This window comes from Thermothielavioides terrestris, chromosome 4 (assembly GCF_000226115.1).
Source record: "Thermothielavioides terrestris NRRL 8126 chromosome 4, complete sequence".
NCBI classification, from domain to species: Eukaryota; Fungi; Ascomycota; class Sordariomycetes; order Sordariales; family Chaetomiaceae; genus Thermothielavioides; species Thermothielavioides terrestris.
The window spans coordinates 425,088-443,613 of NC_016460.1; the positions used below are offsets into that span (position 1 = coordinate 425,088).

Here is an 18,526-nt window from a genome sequence, read left to right on the forward strand (position 1 = left end):
TCATATACCACGTATTAGAGCTTGTCGGGGTGGTGGAAGTTAAGAGACCCCTGGTGGTGAACGTACGGGCGCTGTGGGCTGGTTATTCGCAGTCGTCGCTGCAGCACCAGCAATCCTCCCAGAACAAACCGCCGCAGCCCCCGCAACCGTACCCGATATTTTGGCAACGTGTGTTACAGTCGGGCAGATTGGGATCGTCGCACGACTCATAGTGCTGCCATGAAACGTCCGGCGTGCCGTCACAAAGCGCCCTCACAGAGACGAAGAAGAGGACCGGAGTCAGGAGAAGAGAGGCCTTCATGTTGGTGATCAAATGAGGAAAGATGAGACTAAACAGCTGGGAGGTGGGTTTGCAGAACTTTCCCGGCCGGATTCTGAACGCGCAGACGGGGGTCTCGCTGATGGTCTGGATGGCGTGGAGCAGAAGACACGGGAACTCGACCGCTTCTTATAGTTGATGCGAGGAGGACCCGGTAGTACGGAGCTACGAGACACGTCTTCTCCACAGACGCACATAGGCAAGCAGTAAGCCGCCTTCCCTTTTCCATCATGGTCACCGTTGGCTGCTTAGCAGGAGGAGAAATCAGCGACGATCGACGGTGATGTGTTCAGTGATCCTCGCGGGGTACAGGGCAACTAACGTATCCGGGACTCTGTCATGCCTTGATTTGCGAGGTCGCTAAGTCTGGACAACAGCGATCGGCCAGAGCCGGAGTGCTGACCACACCATGTTCATAGGCCTGGTTTGCTCGGCTCTGTTAACTCGCATGCTAATAGGTCGGGATCTAGCTCGATCGGCACCTGTTGACGTACTTGTGTGTCATGGCTACCACTGTCACGGTGCTGAACTTCCGTAAGCTCCCTTTGAGAATAGTTAGAGGTAATTAGCTTGTAAGCGGTCAGTTCAGTCTATCCGAAGGCCATAAGCAGGTCTTCCAATCTCGCAGTGATTATCGCTGTGTATTGGATTTCAGCGAGCTCACAGGGCCAGTGTCTCCGCGACCTCCGCTTGGCGATCGACATCATATCAGATTTGTCTCCTCAATTGCCTGTTCACTCGACGCATGAGACACAGGCAACGCAGCTTCTGAATTGTGCCCCAACTTCTTGCACCATCCCACCGACTTCAGCCCCTCCATCCCTCCTAGCAATTGCCTAAATATGCTGCTCCGGGTCCACCGCTGTACGCTCCTTTGCAACCCATCCCATTCGACTCCCAGGGAAGAGCATCACGCCACTCTCCGTACGGCAGTGAGCTAAGAAGCCGCCGTCGATCTAAGTCGTCCAAAGTGAAGTCCAATTCCGCCAGCCCCGCCACACTGGGCTCTCGCTCAGGGGTCAGTTTCGTTATCGATGGTAGTAGAAACGTTCCGGCCGCCGACGTGGTCACTTGCCCGCCCAAGCTGGGATTCATTCACGCTCCCCCCTCCCCCCAATCGACGCGCGCGCTTGTTTGCTGCCCCCGGGGCTTTCTCCCAAGAAGCCCAATCTGGCAATGTCCGAGCACGAGTCTCAGCTTTGCTGCCGCACGCACTCGGCCGGTGTCACGTTAGCCAGCTCCTTGAAGATGTGGCGGAAGTGTTACCGACAGATCCCCTCCCATCACGCCACGGAGGCCAGAAACCCCGGCGTGCCCGGCGACGGCAACGGGTGGGCCCGCAAACAAGTCCCGCCCTACCAGGGCCCGCACCCGCTGGACGGCCTTCACCTTGTCGCATCGAGCGGAGAGTGTTCGCGTAGCTGGCGGATGACCCACCAAGCTCTAGTGACTTCTGTGAGACCCCAAACGGCGCAGATTATTGGATAAGTGACCAATATAACATCGTCAGCATGCCCGGCACGCCGGTGTTGCTCTAGAGACTAGAGACCACATTAGGAGGGGTTGGACTCCGCAAACAAGCATTCTGTTTGGAGATGAGTGACCCTAGGCACAGCGAAAGTCACGACTAGCACATCTGTGCCGGCGTAATTTATCTGTGTCGAACGTTCTTGATTCCAAGGAGTCGGAGCATCTAATGATATGCTTGTTCGAAACCTGGATGCCCAGGAAAAGGCCACTATTTTTGTGTGATGGGGTACAGACTAACAGGAATTTGTTATGCACGCTCGGCGAGATTGGGTGTCATCGTCGCTTCGCTTCGATCAAGCCGCCCCGGAACATATCCGATGACGAGCTGATTGACATGCCGAGCGGTGGACCGACCGTACGGGAACCCTAGTGTAGATCTGTCATTGGTTGCGCACACTAGGAACAGGGCCATATATGTAGTAGTGAGGCGTTGCCGACGGTGGCTCCTGGCAATCCCCTGTCTGCAAGTCTCTGAGGCTACCTAGGTTGTTCCCACGCGCAGCATGTCCACCACGGCTGGAAATAACTCCCTTATCCACAGCCGATACCCCTCCAAGCCCAAGTGCACATGGTCCACCAGGTGTTCCTCCGGCGTCACATCCCGCGGCGCAGGCAAGAACACCACCCTTTCCTCCATCCTCCCGTCCCGTCCCAGACATTCTTTGTTCAGACTCTCGACCACCTCCTTCAGCTTGCCGTTCGCCTTGTCCACCAAACGCGGTGCCACATCCGCCCGATAAAACAACCCGGTGAGCAGCACCCTGCATTCCCTGCTCACACCGAGCAGCGCCCTCAGCACCACCGCCAAGGCCTCCACATCCCGGTTGGCCAGCCCCTTCCTGCCAGTTATGTTATTCGTCCCCGCGTGAACCACCCACAACTTCACGTTGCCGGCGCTGGCTAAAAGGGGCAGCAGCCCGGGAAGGCGGTCCTTCCCTTCCCGCGTTTGTCCATCCCCATCCTCATCCCCTTCGCCCACCGCACCTCCCTCCAGGTGCCCTCCCCCATCCTCAACCCCCGACTGCCCCTGACCCCGACCAGGCCCAGAGTCCTCATCCCCAACCAGCCGATACGCAACATTCTGCACCCTGTCGCCGCCCACGCCCGCATTGAACATCCCGTCAAGACGGCGACGATGACGCTCGGGGCTCGAGCCAGGGAAGAGCGCGGCGAGCGCGGCGTCGTCGAGAAGCGTCGGCGAGGGCCAGGGCGACGGAGGCGAATTCGGCGACGCGCCGGTCGTGGTCAGGCACTCTAGCATGGAGTCGCCCAGAAGGACCACGGTTGGGGGGCTGCTTCGCTGGATCGATTCGACGAGGAGGGGGATGTGGGCTGTTTTGGAGGTCTCGCAGGAGCGGGGTTTGAATTTGGCGATGCGGTGGAGAGGGGCCAGGAGGGATTGAAGAGGCTCTGGGGTGGCGGTGGTGGTGGCTGTTGCGGCCGTTGTGGGCGGTTTGCCCTGAGGTGCGGCCATTGTGAGTGAGGCGTAAGTAGTGACGGGAACTTAGTTTGGGTGGAATGCTGGCTTGCGCCTGGACAACCCAGTTGGGAAGGTTTTGAGAAGTCCAAGACAGAAGTTGGTGTTATATCATTGTTGACACTTGACATCCAGATGCATGTATGGAAGGGGTGTAGTGTCCGGCTGAGTCTCCGGTGAGTCATCGGAACGCGCCCTGCAGAGTATTGTTTCACAACATGCGCACACTATAGCAAGAGGAAACAAACCCCGGGAGAGGCGCTTTCGTTGGAACGAAAACGCAGCGGCTGATCCAACGAAGGCTCTAAAGCACAGCGTCAAAAGGACACAAAAGGTAAAGTCTGGTCTCTCTCCATAGGGAGGCTCATAACCGTGGTGCGAGCGGCTCGGCAAGCCTAAGGTAGTCACCGGCTACGAACCTGGCCCAGTAGGGCACGGGTGAGCAGGCAGTCGTCTTGGCTAACACTGGCCCACATGCCCTCCCAAGTGGAGGGGAGGGGAGCGGCTAACATGAGGGTTGGCACGCCGCCACAGGTGCCCTTCGGGCCAGAGTCGCTGCATGGAATGTACAGCAATCCATATCACCCTCAGAGGATTGTCGTATTCTCTACATCCCTAATTCGGCAGGCAGTTAGCGTGTGCAATACATGACATTACATGATCAACACCTCTTGGAAGTTCGAGGTACGCACCCTGGCTAGGATTGTCAGTTCTTTCAATGCAACCGAACCTTCAATGTAACCGAAATACACGCCGAGAACAACCGCGTGTCAAGACTGGACTCAAGACGCTATCATTGGGATATGGACATTCAATCCTGCCCTCATTCTTCTCATCTCAGCAACCCCGTTCTATCCGCTTCAGAACTAGGCGTCAGCACTGTGAACCTGAGACACCTGTACGCATTCACTCGCAGAGCAGAGGGCACCGAACAGGCATCAAACCCTGCTCTTGCCCAGCTCAGGAAGCTGATGGAGCCCTCGAACTCTCCTCACCCGGATACAGGTTCTCCATCATTGCGCTTCACCACCGACGGCACGTCAACCGTTCACAACCTTACCCTCCCTAAGCCTACCCTGGCCAACATGCTGTCCCGCTTTCCCCTGCTGGTTCTTTTACCTATGGAGGCCCAGGCTGCATCTGTGGCCCGGGACGTACCTCCGCCTACCAGTTTCCGTGGCTGCTTGTTCGGCCACAGTCTGTGCAAGAATGGTGGGAATTGAGGGCTTTTAGCCTTGGATCGTCATGGCTGTGGAAGAATGGATGACCAGCCTAACGATACATTTCTTTTTTGCAGCCTCAACGATGAGTTCAGTGAGCAGGAGTACGTCTCTATCTCCAGCGGGAACGTCGAGCTCGTAAGCATTCTTGTCCTCTCCACGGTGCTTGATGTAAGGGTTCCCAGGAGTGGTGCCCTAATGGCTGCGAGGACGAATATACGTCGTTCACGGGAACCGAGCAACTTGTAATTAGGCAGGCGAGCGAGGATGGGGGGAGGAGGATGTGAGAATGGGGATCAGGGCACTGGATCGCATATCTTGGACTACGCATTCACCTCTGCTGTAACGGCACGCTTGCGGTACTTGGTTTTATTCGAATGCACACTGGGCCCAGGTGGCCATGTCTTGTTGGAACACATTAGACAGTCAATCTACGGGAGACGAGCCGGCCGGGAGTTGAGCCAACGGACGTCCTCCTCGACACCCCCATTCACCACCTTACCACCGACCTCCGCAACCCCTCAACGCTCCCCTCCAGCTGGGTACACGGTCAGGGCTTTTGCCAGAGCCTCGCTAGCTGCGCTGGGGTTTGCGTGGCGAAACCGCGGTGTCAACAACAATTGGCAGGGTTCCATGTCTAGTTGCGAAGGCCATTGCGACTCGTTGTATTGTTATTCCGTTCTGACCCTCGTCATGTCGACATAACCAGCATCCTGCGACGAGAATCCCGTCGACAACTTCCCAGCTCCCGGACACTAACTGAGCAGACTGCTGCGCGACCAAGAGCATCTTAATTTCTGCATAATCAACCACTAATTGTGTTCCCACGATCCTCACCGACTATGCTCTCTCTGTTCCATGCTCTGGTCTGGTGGGTAGCCTGCGTCGTCGCTGCGTTGAATCCTCTCTGCGCGCCCGGCGGCAACTTCGACATGCGGTACTGGAACCTGCAGCTGCCCATTGGCTCAAAAGGCCACCCGACCACCATCTCCAGCGCGGATTTGCAGGGTTGCTGCGGCTATCAGAACTGGGATTACTTCTTCACTGAGCACTCCGACGGCGCGCTGGTCATGAAGGTCCCGGGCTCCCCCTCGTCTGCCGGCTGCGTGACCACAGCGCACAGTTTGCACTGCAGCACCGAGCTTCGAGAACTCGACCCTGCCAACGGCAAGCCCTCTTCATGGGACCCCAACCAGGCCGTCAACAGGCTTTTTGCCCGCCTAGCCTGCTCCCAGCCCGGCGACGGCGCCGGCACCGTCGTCGGGCAGATCCACATCGACGACTCCGTCTCGACCAAGCCCGTCGCGGAGCTGTACTACGATGCCGACGGCAACTTGACCGTGGGCGTGGAGCGGAACCGTACGGGAGGCAACCAGGTCCGCTTCCCGGCGGGCCATGTGCCCGTTGGCCAGACATTCACCTACGAGATTCGCTACGAAAGCAATGTGCTGTCTGTGATTATCGATGGCGGCTGTCCCCAGGTGTTTCCGACCTTCCAGCTCGACGCCCCGAGGAGCTACTTCAAGGTGGGCAACTACCTGCAGGGCTCCACTGCGTCAGACGTTCACTTCTTTGAGATCCAGGTGACGCACTAGGACAAGGCTAGTATACACCCTGTTCGGAGACTCTTCAGGATTCTAAGTGGAATTGTAGATAAGGCTTGGCAGTACTTACAGGGTCCAATGCACCCCGTTGGCAATTGAGCAGGCCCGATCCACCTGCAGGGCCACGACTTTCTGGTGCTGGGCACAGGCAACGGTACGTTCGATCCGGCGTCCATGGCGGGGCTGCTGAATTTCAATAATCCCGACCGGAGGGCACGTCGAGCAGATGCCAGGTAGTGGGTGGCTGATTGCGTTCAAGACGGATAATCCGGGGGGCTGGCTGATGCACTGTACATCGGGTGGCTCGCAGCGATGGGGTTGGGGATCCACCCCTTAGAGAGGAAGGACGAGGTCGACGGGCTGGATGCACCTCGACCAGATGCTGCCGAACTGTGACGCGTGGAGGGTGGACGAGACGGCCGAGTCGGTACCTGCTCAAGATTGATTCGGGGTTGAGGAAGCGGATGGACATGGGCGTGGGGGGCGACGCCACAGAGGATGGAACCGGCTGTGAGGAGATTGTGGTAGCGGAGTTGCCAAGGGGTCGGTCGAGGTTGTACTGTACCGTTGTGTCTCGGAAAGAGTGGGATTGAATCCATGATGTTGTCATCGTCTCAAACTCTTAGTGTGCATACAGTCGAGTTCGGCTCAGTTTGGTTCATTTCAGCCGGAATTCCAAGCAAGTGCTGGGCCGCAATATGAATCGTCCCATTGTCACATCCTGCAACCGGCGTCACTCCTGCTGGTCTTCGCCGGCTGCTTTCATTACTTGTAAACCCGAGATATGTAATGCCTTTAGCATGGGAGTCTTGCCAGGGGTAAAGGAAGAATCTTGGCGTTACGGCGCAGTCGCCTTCCCTGGCCGAGGTCGATGACAGAGAGCCCGCCAGGGGCGAAATTCACATATTATTTCACAATAGCATCGACGAAAACACTGACCTGCCTATCGAGTTTTCGAGTCGACACCTTTCCATGCACGGAGTTGGGAGTCCGCTACCAGAATTGCCGTTTCAATCGGCTGCTTCAGAAAGTCCTCGTCGCCTAGCGTAATTCCTACAGGAACGAAACCCCGGTAATAGCTCACTATAGCCGACCATCAGATGCCACCTGAAAGCAACTCTAGTGTACGCACTCGTCTCCTCACAATTGCCGACACGCACGGACTCCGCTAGCTAGTTTACATCCCTGACGCGACCGGCCTCCAGCCCATCAACATGATCATTGTCGACCACTGTGGCGACGGCGGATGCGACGGGGATTGTGGTAGCCGAGGACCGCGGGCCATTCTGCCTCTGCTGAGGGATTCGGGGAAGGTGGTAGCGAAGAAGGGGCGGATGTTGGAGGAATCTCGAGAGGGGGAAATATGTCTGGGAGGATCATTGTGCGGAGGATCAGTTGCCGGTGGAAAGGGAGACGAGGAGCGGTTGCCGGGGAGCCGACAAGGCGGGCGTGGTAGTAGATTTAGAGTTCCGGCTGCGGCGGTGGAGGCGCAATGGTTCGGACCCGGCAAGACCACCTCTCCGCCTCGGTCTCGAGGCAGCTTGCGAGCAAGGAAGGGAATCCTCAGCGGTCAAGGTCTACCGAAGGACGTTATCCGAGGGCGATACCTTACCCCCTGCATTGAATCGGCCAGTCTGGCCAAGCAGATTTCCGAAGGGTCAACAGCAGAGACCGAGAAGCAATGTTGCAATATCTGGCGGTCTGTCTTCTACGTACGTAGCTATGCAGTGATGGAACTAGTGTACGTACGTAAGGTGTGTTTGTACGCACCTTCGTCCGTATGCTCATATGCACATGTTCATTCCCTTACCCGGTTGCCCTTCCAATTCGCAGCCTCTTCAAGCCGCCCAGCTCGGGCAACGCGACGTGGGCTGAGCTCCTTTCCAGCAACCTCTGACACCAGGTCCGTTTCAGCCTAGTATGTCTCAGGTAAACCACGAACTAGGTTTTCAAGCTGCGCGATAACCGCCGAGTTGCTGTGCTTCTCACTGGTTCAAGGGGCAGATTGCGCTTGGGCGCCCAATCCCTGGCCAGTATGTAAAACAACAAGGATGTGGATCCCCTCCCTTTCCCGCATATGTCAAATGATCAACGGCGACTGCGACTTCACAAGTTAACCTCCGTGTGTTGATGTTGGGGGCCAGATTGGGAGCGCAAAAATCCATCCGCTGATCGTGGACACACAACTTTCCGAAGGTCTCCGTTGTGTATAAATCCCGACCTCTTCACAGCTCGTCCTTCCCTTTCCCTCACCATCGCCACGCACTTCAACACGTCAACCTACCGTGAAACGAACCCAACCCCTTTCGAGAAGTTCCCAATCTCGCCAGCATGCGCGTCGCTGCCTTCCTCGTTACCCTCTTCGCGGCACTGGTTGCCGCCGCTCCGGAGATGACTCTGGAGAAGATCCGCGAGCGCGATCTCTGCGTAAGTGTGGAGGCGCATGTCTCTAGTAGACGCGTTGGAAGATGCTGACAACCTATTTCAACTCAGGACTGCAACGAGGTCAGGTGCATCGGACCTCCGTGCTGCGACAACGGCACTTGCTAGATTCAACATGCGCGTCCACCCCTCAGCAGCCGTTCAGGCGGCTCCACGGTTCGAATGCTCTTGGCTGTCCTCGGATCCAGTTTCATCGGGTAGGAAACGGGCATCTGGATGCCCAGCGCCAGCGCGATGACAAGGGACAACATGGAAAAGCTCGGGGTTTGCGGCTTGGGTAAATGGGTGGTGGTCAGTGGGTGAAGGAGAGCAACCTTTACAAACTATAGGGCTTATTCCTTCAATCCGAGTGTTTCACTCCGGCTCGGGCCTGGGTCTTTGTGCCTGAAGTTCATCCGACTCGAAGAACACAGTTGAGCCTCGGTGGTTGTTCTCCCGCTGTGTTGTTGCGACGCCAAATATGGCGATGCCGCTTATGGTTGCCGCCTTGATACGAGTTGCCGTCCATCCAGGAAAGAACTTGCCAGCCTTCCAGTGCAAAATGGCCCGTTGGCGACTATTACAACGACCCGTCTCTCAGGTTCGGCTGCCTGACTGGTCCGGTAAGCCATGCACAGTACTATGCAGGAAGCGTCTCTCCGAAGGCCCTAACTTGTTGGGAAAGGGAACTGCAAACTGCTCAGTAGCCACCCGGGAGGGAAACGGCGGACAAACAGACGAGAGGCACACGGGGGAGTCAATACATGGCACGTACCAAGTCCTTCGGCTCAAGTTGACATTGGGCATCCAAGGTATCATGACTATAGAATCCTGATGAGTCGTAAATAGAGCTGCCGATGAATTAACCACAATATTCTCGGGTCCGTGGAAACGTGCCCCGTTACGCGGCATTTGAAGTCGCCATCTACGCCCCGGACCTCGCCCTGGCCGTCGCGCTGAGCATCTCCACACATGGTCGCGAGATTCTCGACGGCCTGGAATACATCAAAAGACATAAGACGCCCCCACAGGAGTTGCTCGACCAGACTCCATCGCCCAGGCCGGCCAATGCAAGGCTTCCTGCCGGCTGGCGCGACAAGGAGGTCGCTCAGTTTGACCCCCGCCGTCAGCAAGGGAGAGTTGCCCCACCGGTGGCCGCCTCCGCTGCAATGGATTATGATACAGGCGCGTCGTCATTTGCCACCGGCCAGGATGAACACGGGCTTCAGAACGAGTTGGCAATGAAACATTTGCTTGGAAGGTCCGTAGAGAGCAGCAGGGTACTTCTCTCGACCACTTCCAGGCAGAGATTGACCAGGGCGCTGGACTGTCAGCGAGCGGGCAGCAAGGAGATGATTCGAAAAGACGTCGAGGTGCGGGTCACCCGGATCCCGCACACTTTCCACAAAGATGAGCTCCGCTTTGAAAGAAACGGCCGCATCCAGTCGTCGACCGAGGATGATTGGGCCAAGGGAAAGCGAGACAGCCGGACAGTGTGGTTCTACCGCCATGGGAAGAAGACGGTCTACTGGACTAAGTAGCTGGGTTGACAAGAGTTTCCTTTGGGATCGTCAGTTTCACAAGGGCGCTTCTTTGCATTCCTCTTCTTTCTTTTTTTTTTTTTTTTTCTTTTTTCTTTTTTCTTTTTTTTTTTTTTTGTCTTTGATTGCTCTGTTTTAATGCTGCTTGTCGCTCAAGCTCCTCTCAAATGTGACTCCTCTTTCAGAGTTTATTCATCTTTTCTCACCCATTTTTGTTCACTCATACGACCTCGGGCTTTGGAGGAGCTGTCATGATGGTAATTCAAGCGTTTGAAGCTCATTTCATTGTAGCTGTCCCAAGATGGAGACTGTCAAGACCAAGCTCAATCCTCGACAACTATGAAGCACGATTCTGAGGTGAACCAGAATTTGATGATCCCCGCCATCTGGTGAGATTCCCATCCTTCGTCGACCACTGTCGTACGACCTTGAGGAGTTTGTTCGAACCTCACACGCGCTATGTGAAGGTCCTCCCGGTTGGGGCGTGAACACGAGTCTACCCGGATGCAAACGCGGACTGGCTGGGCGACTTTCTCTGTCGGGTCCACTTGGAGGCGGCACTGGCCTACGGCTCGGGCACCCCCGTTCCGGTAGTGGAGGAGAATGCCTTTGCAAGCCCCGTTGCTCTCGTCGTAAAAGACTAGTGTCGAGGAGACGTCGCTCAGCGGGGCCCACGAGAAGTATGCCATAGTAGCGCCCATCGGGCTGCCATGGGGGCTTGGCAGGCAAAACGGCTTGGTGGGACCTTTATCAGGTACCCTGCAGAATGCGCCGAAAAAATAAACCGGGTATGGTTGCTTCGGTTCCCCGTAAATCATCGTCAAAGGGGCCGAGCTGCCAAGGCTATAGTCTTGAACAGCGCCTGTGCATTGCATCCCAACAAAGACATCGCCGACAAGCTTGGTCCTGACGACAATGCTTTGGATCCGGGTAATTTGTACTTCTTCTCGGACTCCTAGAAGAAGGGGGGAGTCTCGCTTCGAGACCGGCAGATAGATCCAGACAACGCCTCGCCGTTGTTGGTTGGAGAAAGCCCGAGTACAAGAGTCGAGAGCGCAGGATTCGCCGCGATGATGGATGTGGAGGCCGCACAAGCGGCTGAGGGAGAAAAAAAACGTAATGCCATCTATCTCGTCCATTTCAACGGCATAGAAGGTTTGACAGCGGGCGATCTCGGCAGGGCACGCTCTGCAAAGAGTGAAACTCGGTGGCGCAGGAGTGTTCCACAGTTGGAAAGATGGCCGGTCCAAGAACACAAGACGCAAGCGTCCGTCCTACAAGTCAAGCGACATAGTTAGTGCTATATATAATCAACTCACGCCTTAGAAAGCATACCTGGAGTTGTGCTAGAACTTTAGAGTCGGGATCGTCTTGTTCGACGATGAAGGCGGATCGAGTTGTACACTCCCCTTGGTACTGCGGTCGGTCAGGAAGGCGTTCGACTTTGCTGATACCGCCCGAGTCAACGGTGAATCTCAGTATCGGTAAGGGAGATTGGGATGTCGTGACACGTTGGAGCCTTCCATTGCGCTCCCAGGAGTGAAGCTCGTGGAACGGAAGCGTGATGAGAGGCTCGGGAGCTGTAGCTGAGGTATGGCGAGCTAACTTCAGCACTGGAATACATCTCCACAGTAGCGAATGCTGAGAGTGACTGCGGATGATCTCGAGCAGCTCCTGCGGTAACGTGTGCAGGAGCGGCAAGCCGCAAAACTGGGATATCATGCTCAAGGTGGGCTTGCCGACCATCGGACAGGAAAAATGGACAGGTCGGGCTCGGCGCCAGGGGCTTCTCCAAGCGGCCAGGACCCAAAGGCGGCGCAGGGCATCTGGGGCTGAACATCGCTGTCTGAAGATCTCGAGACAGTCGTAATGAACTGGAATGAACTCAGGCGACGCTGCGCACCGAGAGCAGTCGGCCAGGCGACACGGCAAGTAACCATCGATTACTGTGCGGGGATATCCTAATTGAGGGAAGGCGAAAGGCCGGGTATGGCCACGATAAGAGGTCGAATCCTGGTTTCCGAAGACTGAGGGTACAACTTAGCAGGGTGGAGAAGACGAGAAGAGAATGGGACGGCCCAGCGTACGCGCTATCACCCGTTCGTGCCGGAGTATGAAATCTGCGCAGATGCCGCAGTAAGGATAAAGCCCAAGATGGCCAGGGTCATCCGGGACCGCGGTCCCCGCCATGATGGGTTTTCCCCCACGCAGTTCTTGCATCTCCGCTGGTGGTGAATAAATTAGCATCGTGGCTGTCCTCTCATAACTGGACAGCCCTTACCAAGCGGACAAGCGGGCAGGGCACGCGAGCGCCGAGGGATTCACGACGGCTTGGCAATAACCAATTGAACGAGCGATGCAAGTAGGGCAGGTATTGAGCTTTGCTTGAAAATGAGAGTCCGCTAGCAAAGCGGCGACCAGCTGCGGCAGCCAAATTGAAGAAAGCAGAAAGGCAACTGGATGTTCAGGTCCAGGAGTTCAAGCGAGAGCGCCATACAGCAGAAGGGTGAATTAAGCTCCGGGCTGAAAGAGGGGCTGCAGCTGTGGCTAGGTAGTTCGCTGTGGCTATGATAGTACTGTGGGTACCCGACCCCTATGGCATGATTTCCACCCCCCCCCCCACCCACGGTCGTCGTTAAAGAGGTCCCGCCAAGACTAATTTCGGAACCTACCGCTTACAAGTATTTACAAATCGCCAAGGCTACGACGACTTCGAGCAACATCAACAACGAAGAATCGTAAAGACTCGTAGCAACAACTTTGTAAAACCTCAACCAAATCGAAAGAAAAGAAAACGAAGTTAACCCGTACCCTAACCTTGACCTATACCCTAACCTTAACCCGAATCCTAACCAGCGGGGGGCTGGCGTCGCCCCCCGTACCCCTGGCGAACTAACCCCTTGGCGATAGAGCAAACGCCTTGGCGATCGGGGTTGCGTAAAAACGCTGTAAAAACGTTGCCGACAATTGGCCGAAATTAGTCTTGGTGGGACCTCTTTAACGTCTACCCTACCCACCCTCACCCAAGGCTCCCAACAAGTCAAACAAGTCAAATATAAGGCCCTACTTGCGTTGATTTGGGTGCACCGCGATGAGATTTGGCTTGATTTGTGTTTACTCAAGTGGTTGCTAAATCTAGTCAAATGCTATATATATTCTAACCCTGACAGCCACCCTGCACTTTTTCCATGCCCCACCATCTTGTTCTGTGCTATACCTCCTTTTTCTATGCCCTCTCTAGGTAGCTCTCTGGCTCTCTGGCTCTCTGGCTCAATGGCATTCGCAATGGCTAAATCGCTTAAAAATGCAATAAAATCGAGAGTGGCTAGTTTTTTTTCTGACTAAGCAATTGCTTATATAATCCTAGATCTCCTGCGCCCTGCCTAGACCGCCCGCGCCTTCCTAGACCTCCCGCGCCTGCCTAGACCTCCCGCACGAGTTCTTGGAGGTTGGTGCCAACCAGCGCTTCCAACTGCGTTGCAACGCTTGGGCGGCCACGGCGTAACACCCTTATAAGCGTAGACTAGCCTATAGAGGCCTCAGATAGATCCGTATGTATGGCTGCGGCACTTGCTAGCTCGCTAGGATGGCCTGGGTAAAGTCGCGATACAACGTATTTTGTATACCAAGCCCAGAGTGTGGGAAAAAACAGGGTAGTTGTCAGTGGCTGTAGTGGCTGGGCTGGGCTGGGCTGGGCTGGGCTGGGCGTTATCCTGCGAAGCATTGACCAATATGCGGTCTTGGCAAATATTTGCAAGTAAACAAGTCAAATCCTGGGCCGTATTTGCTTGCGAAGAGGGCCGATTTGCGTTGATTTGCGTTGATTTGATTTGATTTGCGTTGAGTAGATTTGACTTGTTGGGAGCCTTGCCCTCACCCTAAGCAGCAAACTGCCACAGCGAGCCCCCATCTCACCTGAACCCGAAGAGTCAGGCTAGGGGGGCGACCGGCACAATGAGATTCTACGCCCGCTTCGAGAGAGGGCGTATGCAATTGGAAAACAAGGCCATTGTTCGACATGTTGTCAATATGCCGGAGTATTCACACGCTGGCTTGATGAGGCTTTCTCCATCACATCCACGACACAATGTACAAGCCGAGGTCACAAGCTGGCACATACATACAGAAGCGCCGCGAAGAATGCTCAATTGAATTCGATTCCCCGTCTATCAAAACACTCAAACCGCAAAACCCAACGCGAAACCCGGAAACCTGAATATCCCGCGTGTCTCCCAAGCCCAGGGCCAGCTGGCCAACGCAAATACCGAAAAGTACAGCTTCCTAACTAGAAGGAAGACCATCCACATCCATTTCAAGGGCGCGCGACCCCGCCCCAATCCCATCAGTGCGAGCTGATCTCAATCCGCCGCGGGGCGTAGTTCCTCGCCTTGGGCACCGTCACGGTGAGCAGGCCATTGTTCAGGCTCGCCGTGACGCCGTCGTGGTCCACGCGCGCGGGGAATGCGAAGGCACGCGAGAATTCGCCCACCGACCGCTCCCAGCGCCGGTAGTACCGGGTGCTGCGGGGCTCCCCGGCCTGGGCCTGCGTCTCAGGCTGGGCCGCCACCTTCGTCAGCGGTGCCGCGGCGGGCTGCGCGGTCTCCTGCTTGGGGCTGGTCGCGGGCGTTGAGGCGGGTGTCGAGGCGGGCGTGTTCTCGTCCTCCGGGTCGTCTTCGACCGTGGCTTGGTGCGAGGTGCGGCGCCGCGGCTCCGGTGCCGTCTCTGGCTCGCTGGGCTCGGGGGCCGGCGCGGTTGTGGCGGCCTGCTCCTGCTGCGCGATGGCCGTGTTGGAGTTGGCGTCTGACTCCGAATCGTAGTTGCGCTCGATGCGGCCGCGGATGACGAGAGTTTGCGCGTCGGTGAACTCGATGTTCACGTTGTCGCGCTCAAGGCCGGGCAGCTCGCCATGGAGCTCGTAGGCGTTCTCCGTCTCGCGGACGTCGAACCTGGGGTTGAAGGCGGCCAGCTGGCGTTGGAGATGCTGCCGGCGGTGTGCAACGCCGGTTGAGGGGCGCTGGACTTGGCGCGAGTAGCTGTCGAAGTCGTCGAGCAGCCGGAACAGCGGCGAAAAGCTGGCTTCGACAGGAGCCGGAGCGCAGAACGAGTATGGGAGGATGGACAGCATCTTGTTTTGGTGGGTGTGTTTGACTCTAGAAAAGAGCTGGTGTCGCGTTGTGAGGGTGTTGTTGAGAGTTGTTGAGAGTTCGGGTCACCGAGTTGCGAAGTTGCTTCTGTGTGTGAGAGCTGTGCTGCTGTGTTTTCTGCTGAAGATGCCGCTCAAGGAACTGCGAATTCGCGAGGCTTAAATAGCCAGCTCGCGTCCTCCTTGGCAACGCCGGGAACCATCTTGAGCGATTAGGAAGGCAGCTTACGAATGTGTCAGCAACGTCGCGAAGCGACCAGAAGCTTGTTTCTGGTGATTGCGAATCTGCGACTGCCTTCGCGGCAAATCGCGAAACAGCTGTCAGCAGCGAGAGCCAGCGAGAGCCAGCGCGAAGGGTCTCGAACATTCGAGAACCGGTGAGAAGGGTTAGGGCTATCCAGGGTTAGGGTGCACTTGACTTTACTGGACAGTGCACTGGACTGGCATCCGGCTCCACTGTTCAGTTCAGCCTGCCGGCAACGCAGCCAGAAAGAACAGGGGAGCCATTTCTGTGCACCGGCTGGAATCCGGCAAAGGTACCCAAAGTTGTTGCTGCTGGTGAGACAGATTCTTACACTAGATTTCTGTCAACGATAGAAATATTGATTTAGCCCATGGCATGGTGTGAGGACTTGGCCCTGAATAGGTGGGTAGCCATCATTGTCCCCGGCCACACCAACCATCACCTCCAGCGCAGTCTGGATGTCCTGCAAACTGTTTGCCTGGGAGTGAGCCACCTGGCCGAGCAGGCTGGCGCTGGAGTCCAGCCTTGTGCCAGAAATAGAATCCGGGTCAACAACTCCCCTTTTAATGCCGCGGTCCAATAAGGTACGTGTATCTGAGAAGTTGTCGTCTTGCTGCGCCTAACTTGAGGTACCTCACGGTACCCTAATTCTTCTTTTTCGCCGCGGCATGCCCGCAGCCAACACACGTCCAATGCATGGCCCGCGAAATTCAAGTCCGCTCTCCATTGCGATGCAGTTGGCCGACCCTTTGCTTGCTCTCTTGAGCGCTGTGCAAACCACAAAATCACACCGACAATACCCATCGCCAGTTCCGCCTGCTGTTATCCTGTGACACGGCGCGCACACGCAAACCACTGTAATATACCTAGTAGTATGCTGCACCGATTCCAATCATCTCGAATCCAATATTTTTTGAGAATCTGATTCAATATGAGGAGCCAAATAAAAACGGATAAGATTGAGGCGGAGCGAGCCCGATGGGTCGCCGCTCTCAACGACAGCGACGTCTGTCGTCTCGCCTCTTCTTTCCGGGGCGGCGACCCGTGCACTATCTTCCGGCCGCGCCAGCATGGCGCTTTCAATGTCTGCTTCTTCGTCGAGTTCAAGTCGCCTTGGCAATGCTGGGTCGTCCGGTTTCCCATTCCCATCACCCTCTCCAAGGCCGTGTTGGACGAGAAGACGGAAGTCGAAGTGACCACCATGCGGTAGGGGCTCCATCCTCTCCTTCCCCCCTGGTTTGTTCGGGTTTCCTTTCTTGTTTCCTTGCTTTTGCCTGCCTCGGAGATCAGGCTGAGCATGAAATAATCAGATACGTGTCGGCCAAAACCACCATTCCCGTGCCCAAGGTGCACGCCTATGCATTCTCAGACTCTGCGCCGAACGGGCTGCCCTATATCATCATGGACTATGTCGACGGCCGAAGCCTCAAGGACCTTGGATTCAAGTCTGGCACCGAAACCTGGGGCTCCCTCATCTTCGCCGGACGTCAAACCGCTGCCGCAAAGCACCTCCATCGACAGCTCGCCGACGTCTACATCCAGTTACGCCAACTCGAATTTCCCCGGATTGGTGCCTTGGGCTTGCCTTCGCGTGAAGTGTCAGCCTTGACTTGCGACCTTGACCAGATCGGCGTTTACAACCGGCCGCTCTCGATTGACATGGCTCTGCAGGACCTCGACGGCTTGCAGCCCGATGACATCTTTCCGCCCCGGGAGACCCTGTCCACAGCCATCGAGTTCGCTGACGGCTTGCTGCGGCTAGCCCACAGCAAGCTCGACAAAGAGCCGGACCAGGGCATGGATGAGGTCGAGCCTGCATCTGTTCTGTATGTCGCCCACCATTTCGAACGCTTCGTCCGGGACGAGTGGCTGGACAGGTCGGCCGACCGAGGGCCATTTGTCTTGAGTATGTCAATCCCCACCTGTGTGCTCTGCACTGTTTTCGGCAAAGCAAAACACAGACCCGCTCGAGCTTGAATTGGCTGACCTACATTAGCGCACGGCGATATGGAGATCCTGATGAGCAATCTTCTGTTTGAGAATGACTTCAACCACGTGGGTATTGTGGACTGGGAGTGGAGCCGAGTCGTTCCGGTTCAGTTCATGGTGCCCCCGATCTGGCATCAACGCTTCCCAGCTGGACTTTGTGCGGCTCATTCAGGAGGACTACTGCAAGCAGGTCAGCTACCTGCGTGCTGCCATCCAGGCACGCGAGAAAGCCTTGGGTCTGCCACCGCTCTTGTCAACCCAACGGGAACCTCTGGAAAAGTGGTATGTGCTGGCTCTTCTTGCCTCCGTCCCCGAACTGCTCAACTTTCATGTTTCTGTTGCTGATAACTACCTGACACGAAAGGTGTCATGGCATCATCGCCATGGGACTCAATTACCCCGAGCATGCCTATCTAGTGTACTGGGACCTAGTTTTCAGGAAAGAGGTGCCCCGGCTGCGCGGTGCTACCGAAGAAGAGCACGATCAGCAGCACGAGAAGGAAGTTGTCCCACGCATCAAAGCGTTCATCGAGGCTTCCGAGGAGCGCCGGACCTTCTTGGAGAGGAAGATACGAGAACAATTGGAATATTTCGAGGCCGAGAAGGAGCACTACGGCTACAAGAAACCGCGTCCGATTATCGATCGCGTCTGCTAGGTCAGATGGTATGATGCATCTTTGTTTGGGTCCTGCCTGCTTACTACGTATGTGCCTGAGTATCGAGACGTACTCCTCGTTCGGACTGCACATCAAATGAGGATACAAGGAAATGTAGTCTTTGTGTGCACACCGTTTTGATGTTTTCTTTTGGCTCCAAGGTTGTGCTTGACTTGACCCCTCCCTTCACCTGCAAGGACCCTAGTGGGAACAGAACCAACTGGCACACAGGAATGAAACTTATTGCTGTTAACACCTGCAGTTGGCCGAACCTTCACTCGCTCTTCTTTTACCTCCGCTAACGAACTTCTGGAATCTTGCCTGTCAATATGACGGTTGGCCCCGTCCCAGCTACAGGTCTACGCACCAGACCCATCACCAT

The 18,526-nt window shown here is 56.1% G+C and overlaps 8 protein-coding genes across 8 annotated transcripts; 4 read left to right on the forward strand and 4 right to left on the reverse strand.

Moving 5' to 3' along the window:
• Positions 1 to 142: 142 nt before the first annotated feature.
• THITE_2022036 (uncharacterized protein) lies at positions 143 to 301 on the reverse strand (the record flags this gene model as incomplete). Its single annotated transcript, XM_003654968.1, has 1 exon — positions 143 to 301. A coding segment is annotated over one exon (159 nt), but the record flags the coding sequence as incomplete, so codon positions are not given.
• Positions 302 to 2,233: 1,932 nt separating this feature from the next.
• On the reverse strand, positions 2,234 to 3,471 carry THITE_2118270 (uncharacterized protein). The gene has a single exon (XM_003654969.1). The coding sequence runs from the start codon at positions 3,321 to 3,323 to the stop codon at positions 2,331 to 2,333; it is 993 nt and encodes a 330-aa protein (XP_003655017.1). The 5' UTR covers positions 3,324 to 3,471; the 3' UTR covers positions 2,234 to 2,330.
• A 1,917-nt stretch (positions 3,472 to 5,388) lies between these two features.
• THITE_2054124 (polysaccharide lyase family 7 protein) lies at positions 5,389 to 6,141 on the forward strand (the record flags this gene model as incomplete). The annotated part of the gene is made up of 1 exon (XM_003654970.1): positions 5,389 to 6,141. One exon carries the CDS (start codon positions 5,389 to 5,391, stop codon positions 6,139 to 6,141), a length of 753 nt encoding a protein of 250 aa, XP_003655018.1.
• Positions 6,142 to 8,481: 2,340 nt separating this feature from the next.
• On the forward strand, positions 8,482 to 10,112 carry THITE_2090199 (uncharacterized protein; the record flags this gene model as incomplete). Its single annotated transcript, XM_003654971.1, has 6 exons — positions 8,482 to 8,577; positions 8,644 to 8,655; positions 9,173 to 9,194; positions 9,279 to 9,383; positions 9,490 to 9,805; positions 9,875 to 10,112. The coding sequence occupies 6 exons, from the start codon at positions 8,482 to 8,484 to the stop codon at positions 10,110 to 10,112; spliced, it is 789 nt and encodes a 262-aa protein (XP_003655019.1).
• A 323-nt stretch (positions 10,113 to 10,435) lies between these two features.
• Positions 10,436 to 12,140, reverse strand: THITE_2054246 (uncharacterized protein; the record flags this gene model as incomplete). Its single annotated transcript, XM_003654972.1, has 2 exons — positions 10,436 to 11,386; positions 11,448 to 12,140. Coding segments are annotated over 2 exons (1,644 nt in total), but the record flags the coding sequence as incomplete, so codon positions are not given.
• A 2,219-nt stretch (positions 12,141 to 14,359) lies between these two features.
• THITE_2118274 (uncharacterized protein) lies at positions 14,360 to 15,361 on the reverse strand. The gene is made up of 2 exons (XM_003654973.1): positions 14,776 to 15,361; positions 14,360 to 14,682 (listed from the first exon to the last, which is right to left on the reverse strand). Exons 1-2 carry the CDS (start codon positions 15,235 to 15,237, stop codon positions 14,455 to 14,457), a joined length of 690 nt encoding a protein of 229 aa, XP_003655021.1. The 5' UTR covers positions 15,238 to 15,361; the 3' UTR covers positions 14,360 to 14,454.
• A 1,069-nt stretch (positions 15,362 to 16,430) lies between these two features.
• On the forward strand, positions 16,431 to 17,476 carry THITE_2054530 (uncharacterized protein; the record flags this gene model as incomplete). The annotated part of the gene is made up of 2 exons (XM_003654974.1): positions 16,431 to 16,705; positions 16,810 to 17,476. 2 exons carry the CDS (start codon positions 16,431 to 16,433, stop codon positions 17,474 to 17,476), a joined length of 942 nt encoding a protein of 313 aa, XP_003655022.1.
• Positions 17,477 to 17,506: 30 nt separating this feature from the next.
• Positions 17,507 to 18,144, forward strand: THITE_121474 (uncharacterized protein; the record flags this gene model as incomplete). Its single annotated transcript, XM_003654975.1, has 3 exons — positions 17,507 to 17,605; positions 17,637 to 17,770; positions 17,853 to 18,144. The coding sequence occupies 3 exons, from the start codon at positions 17,507 to 17,509 to the stop codon at positions 18,142 to 18,144; spliced, it is 525 nt and encodes a 174-aa protein (XP_003655023.1).
• Positions 18,145 to 18,526: the final 382 nt, after the last annotated feature.

Bases quoted from the DNA above. Each gene is read 5' to 3' on its own strand.
- THITE_2118270 (XM_003654969.1), bottom strand. From the start codon at position 3,323: ATGGCCGCACCTCAGGGCAAACCGCCCACAACGGCCGCAACAGCCACC.
- THITE_2118274 (XM_003654973.1), bottom strand. From the start codon at position 15,237: ATGCTGTCCATCCTCCCATACTCGTTCTGCGCTCCGGCTCCTGTCGAA. The intron at 14,683-14,775 runs GAGGACGAGAAC...GCACCGCTGACG, and splicing joins CCACGGTCGAAGACGACCCG to AAGGTGGCGGCCCAGCCTGA.